This window comes from Morone saxatilis, unplaced genomic scaffold (assembly GCF_004916995.1).
Source record: "Morone saxatilis isolate NCDOM2014 unplaced genomic scaffold, NCSU_SB_2.0 Contig5, whole genome shotgun sequence".
Taxonomy (NCBI): domain Eukaryota; kingdom Metazoa; phylum Chordata; class Actinopteri; family Moronidae; genus Morone; species Morone saxatilis.
Genome location: NW_023340095.1, coordinates 23,644,960 through 23,656,928, shown reverse-complemented (window position 1 = coordinate 23,656,928; position 11,969 = coordinate 23,644,960). Strand labels below are relative to the sequence as shown.

At 43.3% G+C, this 11,969-nt stretch overlaps 1 protein-coding gene across 1 annotated transcript in view; it reads right to left on the bottom strand.

Moving 5' to 3' along the window:
- Positions 1–1,071: 1,071 nt before the first annotated feature.
- LOC118338650 (ras-associated and pleckstrin homology domains-containing protein 1-like) overlaps positions 1,072–11,969 on the bottom strand; it is a 70,562-nt gene continuing 59,664 nt past the window's right edge. Inside the window, exons 13-18 of the mRNA XM_035675930.1 lie at positions 10,655–10,798; positions 10,434–10,544; positions 9,935–10,033; positions 9,485–9,605; positions 8,807–8,937; positions 1,072–7,409 (exon numbers count right to left, since the gene is read on the bottom strand). Of these exons, the coding sequence (XP_035531823.1) occupies positions 5,010–7,409; positions 8,807–8,937; positions 9,485–9,605; positions 9,935–10,033; positions 10,434–10,544; positions 10,655–10,798 (3,006 nt within the window). The 3' untranslated portion in view covers positions 1,072–5,009. The remainder of the gene's footprint in view (positions 7,410–8,806; positions 8,938–9,484; positions 9,606–9,934; positions 10,034–10,433; positions 10,545–10,654; positions 10,799–11,969) is intronic.

The following is an 11,969-nucleotide window of genomic DNA, read 5'->3' as shown; positions in this document are numbered from 1 at the left end:
ATTTTATAAAAGTTACCTACTTGCTTTAAATTGTACTCATTACACATTATACATTTTAGTAGCCATAACTTGGTGGTCATGAGTCCACCATGAATATTGCTGGACAGGTTTTTAGGTATTTTACCTTGTTTCAGCAGGAAAAGCATATAATGAAATAAATGATGGGTAATTAGCTTAGCTCCAGAACAGAGCCATCTTCAACATTATTAATAACACCTGTGCTTTTCCTACTGTGACAAGTCAGCAAGTTTCTGCTGTGAAAAAGGCCTATCCTGCATCCAGATGCTGATGTTTCTCAACATTTTCCCTTTATGAACATAGCTTCTCCCACAATGAATCAACATTTGAATGTTTCCCGTGTATGACACCATAGCTGCATAATATGGTCTCGGTTTGTACATCGACAGGGCAAGGAAACGGGAAAGGATCCTTGTTTGTTTTTTTGGTACCTCACACAAGTCTTTACAGACATTATGAGTCAGTCTGCTTCTTATGGTGCCTTAGCTCAGAGTTCACAGGTAGTGATGTACGCTGTATTTCTAAAAACCATTACCTGACCCATATATCGGTTGGCTGATCTTATTGGCTAATAATGGCCTATCACAGACATATCTGTATCAATATAATTTTCAATATTGGCTATGTGTGCCTATTTTTATTTGGTATATAATGCAAAAAGGCTTGTAGTTTCTTAGCTATTTATTTTATTTACATTTATTCTTTATAGTGTTAATTATTTAACATGTTAAAGAATATTTAACATAAATATTCTTTATATATTCTAATATTTAACTTCCCTCGTTAAAAAATAAATAAACCTCACAAACCGAACTTAAAGGCAGTTATACTCTCATGGTCATGAGCAGAGTGCTTTTGGTTTAATATGGTGTTCAGAATGCTGTCAGGAGCCGGGCAGTCTGACTGCACCGCTGCACGCATCATCAGACACCACAGAAGGTTAAAGACAGAGCCTGATGACTTAAACATACAGTCTGATGCCACACCTCTGCCCGACCTGCCTGAAAACCCATCCTCCACACTTTCAATTCCCAGAAACAATCAAATCAGTGTAAAAACTCTCCAATCTGTACTTCGGTTCGACTCTTTTATTTTAAATGCAACAGCAGGTTTGACACCAACAACAGCCATGTGCTCTGCTGGGTGTCCTTGAGCAAGACATTTCAAGACATTGATCAGTTTGAAACTGTATGTTGTTCAGTGTCACTGAAATACACCATGATGTACGCCTAGTGATTCTTCTCCTGCAGGGCAGTGGGCATAGGAAGTACTTCTCTCGGGTTAATGCTCCCCTTCCACAATATCACAACAGACAGATTTGATGTAAAAACCAGTTGAAATCATTTGTAACAATAATTATACATTACAGTGAAATCAGAGTACTTCAAAAACCGAAACAATTGCACATTAAAAATCAAAACTGGGGCAATAATATCAAACTTTTTGGCATCTTGTTGCACCGGTGTTGACATGTCATGCACATAATTTAATCTAGTGACTGCAAGGATGATAAAAACAGGAAGGTAGAAACAGACCTAGGTTCAGCTGCACATGAAATATAAAAACTATGACCAGAAATGTGTTTAGGAAGCCTTTATTAGCTGATCTGGACACTGACAAATGACACAGTGTTTCTGTGACTGTATGAGTGCGGAAGGACGCTTGGATGGAGCAGCACATTGGCTAACTACTGAACCGACTGGGTTTATCCAGCTGGCTAGATACTACTGTGACTACCAGACAACATTTGTCCAAACATGTTGCTAAAAACCAGAATCATACCTGTCTGAAATGATGTACTCTAACTAGATAGCTAATTCCTTAAAGTGACTCAGGGTGTATCCATTAGGAATCTTTCTAAGTGCCACTACTTTTAAAGTGCTTGCAATGACCTACCCACACCAGCTTGTTTTTTATTTTATAAGAGCGCTCTTCATTTTATGTGTGGGAGTCTCCAAGCACTTAAGTTTTAATGTCAGCAGGCTCAGAAAGTAGTGACAAATCTGCATCACAACTTCTCAGAGCTCACACTGACGTATTTAAAATGATCATGTTGTCCAAACCCCAAAGGTTTTCGTCATAGACGACTAATACCAGTAAATATTCATATTTGAGATGCTGTAACAACTGAATGCCATTTTTGCTTCCTGATTTACTTCAATAATTATAAAACTTCAACACTAAATATTAGTTAAAAATCTGGTTGAAATTTGGCAAAAATCTCAGCGGAGGAGGCTGGAGATTAAAGTGACAACAATCTTATTGTTTACCACAGCGGAAACAGGCAAAACACAGAAATGACTGCGAGTGAAAAATAAAGAACGGGATGTGGAGCTCAGAACGGTTGCAGCCTTAAAGGACTCGACAAGAGACTCCTGTAATTACCGACCTGTCATGATTATTTTCAGACTGTTTCATTAATGAGAATTAAGGTTCTTGCCTGACTGTTGTCTAATCCTCCCACTCATAGGCGGCACTATTAAGAGGCTAGCTAGCTTCCCCGAAATTACAAAAAAAAAAAAGTGACTTCACCAGCTACCTCATGTAGCTGTAGTGCTGTCAGTGTCACATACTGATCTGAGTTCAGTAGCAGACATTCAGCACCCGCACACTGATATTCAGCGCAGGCTGATTAAGCTGTCACTGTTCACAGATCAGTGGGGAAGCTTCTCTGTCACACATATCACTACGTCATGTGCGCACACCTTTCCTGTTATTTTTTGCAGTGTAATATTGTTTTGGTGGTCTGTGGGTGAAGTTGCCTTGGCCTACCCGTGGTCTGGTCAGCGCCTACTGTATCAAGCTTACACACATACTGTGTATGGTGTAACCTGCTGTCGGTTACTTGTCGTGGTGGTGGGAAAAGCTATAATTAGCTTATTTTCAACTCACTATGAATTTAAATTATGTCTGTGTTGGTAAAATATAATTACAGGGTTGAGATCTCTGCCTCAGCTTATAGACATGCAATCACCTTCATTCACATGAGCTCTGGATAAATGAATGTAACTTTGTGTGAAGAATAAGAATACGAAATTAGATTTTAACTTTAGTTGAGTAAGGTTCATGATGTTTTTGTTTGTCATATGGAGCAATTAAATCATCATTTATGCCCTAGCGCCGCCTACGCTCATGCTCTCTCCCGTGATAGTTGTTGCTTGTTGTCCCACATCAGCTCCCCCCCAGGCTTCCTTCTTTTTGCCCAAATGTGGATTCTGGCTGCGATATGTGACAAAGCTGGCAGTGTGTGAATTGTAAACCTCAACTCCTGGCTTCAGAATGTCAGAGGTTAGATGGTCGGTGTCACAGCGGGGAATGATGTTACATGTGAGCAGTATGAGCTTTTTGTTTTTCAGGCACTTGTTCCCCTTCGGGCTTCTCTGATCACTTAAGATGCAAGTGGACACACACCTTTCATAACTAACTAGCAAAGATGACAAACAAGTGACTGATTGATCAAGTGATGGTTACCTTCTTTCAGAGTTCATTACAGTTGACTAACTGTTTCCTCTGCTAGGATAGAATTACCTGACTGACTGATTAATGAAAAGAACAGAGTCTGTTTAACACAATATGCTTCCAAATTGGTTTGTTGTTGCTGGAAGGGCAACTGTAGGCTGAGCTTAGTTTAAAGAAGGTTCTGGTCGACAGTCCTGATAAAGCAATGATAATAACACTTTAAATCTGCACAGGTTATTGGACTGCTGAGGTGGAGAAAGGGCTGGTCCTTCAAGACATTGAGCTTTACAGAGGTAAGGAAAGATGAGAGGAGAACCTGGTGTATAGTTCGTTCTGGTGCAATAATTGTAGTAATATTGTGTAATTGATGCAGTCTGATGTCGAATCACCTGTAATCTGAGCACAGCCTAGCTCTAGCTGATTTATGTATTTTGTTAAATCAGTGTGCATTTAAAGCCCCTACAAGGAACTCTCTTTTTGTGTTGATTCTGGCGGCCCCTGTGGATGAAAGCGGTAGTGTGCCTACCGCCTGCTTTCATTGATTTCAAAGGGAATCCGACCTGGTGGAAGGTGTTACGAATAACACTATAGAAATAGACAGTCGCTGATGGTCTTGTTTGTTTATGTAGGTCATATAGAGGATCAGTATTAAACTAAGACTGTATCAGAACCAGCTACAAACTCCTTCTAGTACAATTAAGTATTAAGTCATATGCCTTGGGAGTCAACAGCCAATCAGCCTTAAAGTTCTAAATTTAAAGAAATATGATTTGATGAAATGATCCAAACACAGTCTTCGTAAAACCAGCTCAGATCAACACTTTGACATATTTTGACAATACAGACCCATGTCCAGCCAAACGCTTTCTCTTTTGACACTTCTTAAAAACTTAAAATAATTATAATAACAATATCTTTCCAGTATTAAATAATCTTATATAAAAACACACACACATAAAGGTTTGAAATAAATGGCAATGCTCCCACCCCCCCAGTTCACAACATACATTTCTATACACATCATCCAACTTTTGCGTCTCTCGTTCCTTCCATGAATACCTCCTTCCCTTCATCAGTAACGCTACTTCCATTGCCGCGGCTCCATGCAGTACCAGTTATTTTGCAGCAAATAGTCTCTGTTGCTGTTGTCGTTCAAGTCTTGTCTTTTGTATATTTCAATGCAAAGCTGCACAGACATTGTGAAAAAAGCTTGATAGGTGATTTTTCTGGCTTGCTTGTATACAGATATATATATATACATATATATATTTTTACTCATGTCATTGGATTAAACATGTATTGGTAATGGTAGTAATAATGAGGATGATAATAATAATGAGGATAATAGGAACAATCATAATCTGATTAAGAGTAGGAAAGACGGCTTGCTACTTGCTCGGAATCCAAGGGTGGATGGTTTAGGATGAGGAGAGACGGACAAGTCAAGACAGACACTGATTACTTCTCTGCAGGAACAATGAGACCTAAATAGTCAGTTCAGTTTTTTAGGCTCCACCCAGTGTCCCTGCTCCCTACCAATCACTGGTCAGTTTGGTGCTTTGGTCCCGTTTTGGAGGAGCGGGAGGAGGGCCTCGCCGCAGCGTTGCATAGCCTGAGATGTTGGCATGTTTGGTGGAGTGGGAGTGTGTGTGGTGACGAGACAAAGTCTGGGAGTGTCCTCGGACTCCCTGCTGCTGTTGCTGCTGCAGGAGCTCGGGGGGAGGAGGTGGGAGGAGTGCCATGTCGTCCATGGTGCCCACAGGCTCCATCTTAGAGGAGGGGATGAGGTGGGAAGAGGTGAGTGAGCCATGGCGGGACACTGACTTCCTCTTAAGGGTGCGATTAAGGTCTTCCAGGAAGAGAGGCTTTAGTGCCAGGGAGCCTGGCCCCGCTGATTTCGGGGAGGTTGGGGGAACAGGAGAGGAGGAGGAAGAATAAGAGGACAGAGAGGGAGGTGGGGTCTGAGACATAGGGGGCGGCGAGAGGGGCATTGAAATTGTATTGTCATACTGGGCGGTGTTGCTGGTCCGCCGGTTCAGTGCTGGGGGAGGGACTGCCCCCTTTTTCAGTGAACCTTGTTTCCATGACGAGGACGACAAGGAGGAGGTTGCCGACTGTTGAGGTGGCTGCATCTGAGGCTGAGGGTTCACCACGGCGACCTTTGGGGGGTGGTGGAACTCTGATGGGTGGGGAGGAGGAGGGAAAAGCTCAAAGTCACTGGGGGGAGGTGGGAAGTAGTCAGGTGATGAGTCCAGGTGAGCAGGCTGCGAGGGGGGAGGTGGCGGAAGAGGGGATGGGAACTCAGTGGGCTGATGGTGCTGGCCCGTCTGCAACCCCTGCAGCGCCAACGGCAGGTTCGCCAAGTTCAGCTTCCCCGGTTTAGGGAGCGGAGCAGGAAGCGCAGAGGACTCTTTTGAAGGAGACCCAGTCACTGACGAGGAGCTGGATGAAGTACCCGTTTGAGGAGCTTGGCCAAATTTATTGACCAGGCTCTCCACCTTCTTTGGCCTCTCATCGTGGGTCTCGCTCGATGAGCTGGACCGGATGGAGGAAGCTCTCTGCGGGGTCGGTGGAGGCCCCCGCTTGGTGGATCCCGTGGACGAGGTGGAAGGCGACTTCTTTATGGGGGAGCCTGTCTTGGAGGAGGATGAAGAGGGAGGTGGAGGGAAATCTCCCAGTGAGCTGTCAGGAGGAGGTGGGGGGAACTCTGGGGACTGTGGAGCCACAACGCCTCCTGGCTGCCACTTTGGTTTGGCCTTGACTGCTGGAGGAGACTGAGGAGCAGTGAACTTTGATCCTTCCATGGAGTTGGAGGCAGGCAGAGAGGAAGGGGCAGAGTTTCCTGGGAATTGATTGACAATCTGTTTGACCAGAGAGGAGGTAGCTGCCGCAATGGATACCGAAGAAGAGGAGGACGAGGGAGAGAGGGCAAGGTTTTTGGAGGAGAGGCTGTGCTGCTTTGGCAGAGTGGGAGGTGGCTGATTTGGGGAATGTCCTGTTGAGAAACTCTGCTGCTTTTTAACTGGCCCGTGGCCACTGTGGGGCTGCGTTGGCGACACAGGTGAGAGGGCAATTGGGAGGGAAGAGGGACCCGAGGGTTTGGGAGCAGTTTGAGGGGGAAAACCACCAGTGAAGGTTTTGGGAGGTGCGGGAGGGGGCGCATTGGGGGACAGAGGCCGAAGAACTTGCAGGGAGGTAGGAGGAGAAAGCTCGGTTGGAAGTGGAGGAGGCTGAGAATTCTCCTCACCCACAGGTGGGCTGAAGTCGTAGACCATGTTGGGAAACTTCTGTGCCAGGAACTGCTGGAGGCCACTGTTGGAGAGTTGAGGGCAGGAGTTAAGGACGTGCTCTGGTGGTGGGGGCAGAGGCAACCCATTGGTCTCCAGGCTCTCTGGTGGAGGAGGTGGGAGGTTGTAGGGCTCCTGCATGTCCTCCTCCAGTGGGGGTGGTGGCGGGAGAGCGGAAGGGCTTGATGGACCAAACATCAGTGCGGCCATAGCTGAGCCAGGAGCCGGCACTGCGGGTGGAGGAGGAGGGGGAGGAGAGGGTGGTAGTGGAGGGGAGGTGCTGTAAGCAGCTGGGAGGGTGTTGTAGTTTGGTTTGGCAAACTGGATGGGAAGAGAAGGTGGAGTGGCTCCTGCCGGCTGTGTCCTGGACTGGTTCTGGTTCTGGCTCTGCAGTCGAGCGAGCGTGCTGTACTTAATGTATGAGGAGGTAGGTGCTGGCTGGTGGGCCACACTTGCGATGGGGGGCGGAGGCGGAGGTGGAGGAGGCGAGGGCGGTGACGGGGAGGAGTCCTCAGATGTGATGAGGCCGTCGGTGTAGCTGGACCGGGAGGGTGGGGTCTGAGGCTGAGAGAGGGGGAGAGGCTGGGGAGAGAGGGAAGGTATCTGGAGAGGGATGGGCCTACTGATAGGGTCGATCTTCATCATCTGGAGAGAGAAATGGAGAGGAGGAGGAGGAGGAGGAGAAAGGAACAAGAGAAGGAGGGAATCAAAGGTAGGGAGAGAAGCAGTAGAAGAAGATGAAGAGACACAAAGGGGTGATGACAGGAAGAAAGACAAAATTACAACGAGTAACAAACAACTCCAATCGTCTTGTTTCTGCAACCAAACAATCCAAGACAGGATGCAAAGAATCAAACAGCCAACCGGTGCAGAGAACACACAGCTAAACACATCACAACGTTGAATAAGGTCAAGAAACCTTCTCACTCACTGACAAAACTCTGCTGTCCTACAATAATCACCTCTACAGACTTTACATCATTTTTGACTGTTTAATGCGTAAAACCAATGTTTAAAGCTTAACTGGTTTAAAATAGTGTCAAACATATTCTGAACAGCCCCTATCAGACTGCCTTTTAGAGGTATCAAATAGTTTCTGAACTGTTCTTGTTCTTGAACCTGCCAAACTGAACACTGTCCAAAACGCTTTACACACAAGGTCACAAGGTCATTTACCAGGTTAGAAGTGTACCAACCTGTGACAATCTGGTCATAAACTCTATGGGTCCAACTACAGTGTGCATTTTTGCTCTATTATTTATTGGTTAGGACATTCCATCACACCACGGGGTTAGAACAAATCAACAGTTCAGCTGCAGCCATTCAAAAACAGTACAGCTCATGTATTTATAGCCAAAGTCAAGTTCACCTCAAACTTACATACACTTACAAATCTGACATACTGTATATCCATTATGTATAACATTATTATTGTATTAACATTATTTGCTGAGCTTCAGATAATCAACAACTGCAAGTCTTAGTTATCCTGGTTTAATGTACGTCATCAGTAGTTGCAAATAGCCAACATAAGTTAAAGATCTGTTTTTGTGTTTTAGCCTCTTTAGATTGGTACAGATTAACACTGGTGAAAATACTATGTGAATTTCCCACAGAAGGTTGAAAACGTCTGTCTTTTGTCTGATTAATATCTTTGAAAATCCTTTAGAGATTTGAAGACAAAACGTCACTCGTGTGAGGAGATGTATCAAGACTTACAAAGGGCAATAACTATCGCTACAGCCATAAGTGCAATTAAACTACATCTACCCATTAAAGTAGTGAGTACACACACACACACACACACACACAGCTTGGTTTTTCAATGTCTGCAGCTAAACTGTTAACATGCCTGTTACATCACTTCCTGTCTAACCTCCACTCCCTCCTCCTCCTGCACAAAGAGGAACTGGCATACGTCCCTTCACCTTTGACCGCTGGCAGGGAAGCAGAGGGGAAATATGGGAAATGTAGACCACAAAGTCAACAGGACAATGACAGGAAAGGATTAGGACAGAGTGTGTGTGTGTGTGTGTTCACACCTCTCCTTGCGTTCCTCTCCTCCAGGCGTCGGAGAAGATGGAGCTGACGACGCTCTGGGAGCGGGTGTGGCCTGATGATGTCATCTCTGATACGCCGCTGTCCGATTGGCTGGAGTGGTTGGACTGGGACTCTGGGGTGTGGACACACAAGCAGAAGTAAGTTTTGTTAAACTTTTACTCCAGATAATGATGCTTATTCTGTTTTCAACTAGTTGATAACTATTATTGGATATTATTTATACTGAAAATTACTGTGCTTCATTTTGTATGACCAGTAGAAAGTCTCTACAAATTAAACATTTGACCTTTTGAACTTGCCGTAGAATTATTCAAGGTTTCCCACACCTTCTCAAATATGAATTCAAAGACTTTCCAATTCCCTCAAATTCAAGAACCCAACATGGTGTAGTTTGAGACACGGATCAAGGTTAATTGCTCTCACACATTGAGAATTTTTAAATGACAACTAGGAGGCTTCACAGAAGCTCACAGACAAGAGTATAAATAAAATAATCATAAATAATAAAATGTCAAAAGAACTTCAATTTTCCATAAAATGTATCTATCTATTTGTCTATTTTCAAAAAATGTTCAAGCCCTTGATTATGTCCTCTTAAATTCACAAACTTCCATAGATGTCAAGGAGCCGTGGGAACCATGATTGGCAGACGGACCGACCTGGAAGGCTGGAGGAGCTCGATCCTGACTTGATGGAGGAGGAAGAGAGGGAGGACCAATCATAGGCCGCCTCCGTCCGTCTCATTGCCTCCTGGAAATTGATGTACAGCTGCTTCCCGTACTGACAGACAGACAGACGGACAGACAGCAGGTATTAGCATATATAAAACTACATGGAAATAACAACACATTAACTGCATTGAAGCAATCTGACTCTACAAGGATTTAATAGTAAAGCCCGACCAATATGGTGGCCAAATCAGTGAATGGAAATAGATGTTCTCTATGTGGATGGTGCACCGCTTTGACTATGCAGGTACTCACAAGGCTTTTTTTTTTCAACATATTTTTTCATATTATTTTTGTACTGGTGTGTAACTGATAACATATACGCCCATACTGAGAGGCCAATATCAGCAGGCCATTAGCATATGATACACGTGTCACTACCTTAGCGATGCGAATACTGTTGATCCACTGCTGGAGGGTTCTGACATCATCACAGCAGAGGTACTTGATGTACTGAGACTTCTTCTGGATCTGAGGGTGCTATACACACACACACACACACACACACACACACACACACGTAATGTGAAAGTAAGTAATGTTATTACTACTGTTATTTTTAGAATCACTACTATTACTACAACTCCTGTCACTATTATACTGTTTTTAAGTTCTCTACCCCTAAAATGAGTATTTCTAAGGTATTTACTGTCTAAAATGAAAATCCAACCAGTGCAGTATTAATACATGAATCAAAAATATTATTGTTCTAGCTATTGTTATAGTATCTGTGTTCCCTTTGAAATAGAGGTCTCATTACTCTGTCACACCACTAGGTGGCATTGTAAGACTATGGTGACACATGAGCAGTAATTTATCCCAGACCTCATCACTCTTGTGTGTACATTATATGTGTGTGTGTGTGAGTGAGAGAGTGTACCTTCAGCACCATGCAGTAGTCTGTAGGAGCCTTGAACTTGCTCTTGTAGTCCTGGCCGTGGTACACGTTAACGTGATCCAACTGGAGAAAACACACCAGGTCTCTGGACGCCTACACAAACACACACATTCAATCTTTTTTCAGTTTTACAGTATTAACAATTACTGTTAAACACAATCCTGTTCCATATAGCCCTCTCAGTTTATTTCCATTACACTCACCTTGGCCTTTCCCTTGGGGACGTAGTAGATGCCAGAAGCTCTCAGCAGGAAGTAGCGTTTCTTCCACGACTTCTTCCCATCCTCTTTCAGCCACAGCACTCCCTCCATCTCAGGGACGGACACTGAGCTGCCGCCAAAACACTCCTGACACACATACACACACACACACACACACACACACGTACACACAGAACAGATACTCATTGGTGCTTGTTCAATTTTAGCCCACACCACATTTTTACCAGTTGAACTAAAGAATGTGTGAGCGCCTTCTGTTGACCGACAGACTGGTGCAAGAGCAGAGTGAAGAATTATTCACCACTCTCACACAGGTTTGTTTTCTGGATCTCCTATTAATTCAGGTAAACTCAGATAACTGACTGCTTATTAGACATTCATACCAATCAGACATGTAAAAGAAACATCATTACAGTTGAGTATCACAACATTTTGTTTTCTGACATGGTATTGATTCTCAAAGACTATCCATTTGTTATTACTAGTTAAAAACTGGCATACATACTACAACGGAATGTGAACCTTTAAAGCAGGATCTAAACATATATACTGTGTGTATATGTATCACTGTATAATATAACTTAATTTGTTTCCTGAAAGCACTTTTATTTTTATTTACTAATAAAACAAACGTTAATTAATTTGCCCAGATCTGTCTGTTATGACTGCATAACGTAAACTTTTGTTTAACTCAGATTTTTATTCTGGTGTGCTTTTTATTAGGGTTGAGCGAGTACTGGGCTGAATTGAGTATCCGGTTCAGATAATGTACTTTTTATGAATATCAAGTGAATAAAATGTGTCAATATATGTACTTTTTATACTTTTATAAATTAAAACGTCTGTAAATACTTCTCTCACTCTTGTGATCAAACACATTACTCTGAAGCTCAATTCTGTAAATAGTTTTTCTAATAAGCAACTTTTGATCAACACTTTGGATTTAAGCCCCGCCCATTCAGAGTAGAGATACGAATACAGGTCTTTAAGTTGGTTGAACAGATATTTTCAACCAACTTAATTATTCTTCCTGTTATTCTTTCTTATACGATGAAAGTTTACCTAAAATTATTTATTTTAAAAATCGCAATATATAGCCTTGCTTACAGTGTCCCAATATATGGCACTATATATGGAATCGTCACCCCTGTATAATCATACGTATCGCCTGATTCTTGCCTATGAATGAACAATCAATTGCCTTTCTCGGCTCTGATTGGTTGTTTTCGTTCAGGCCCGGTGGATTCTTGCAGTTACCATTAGGAGCAGCAGGAGGAGTCAGAGGAAGCTGATTTTT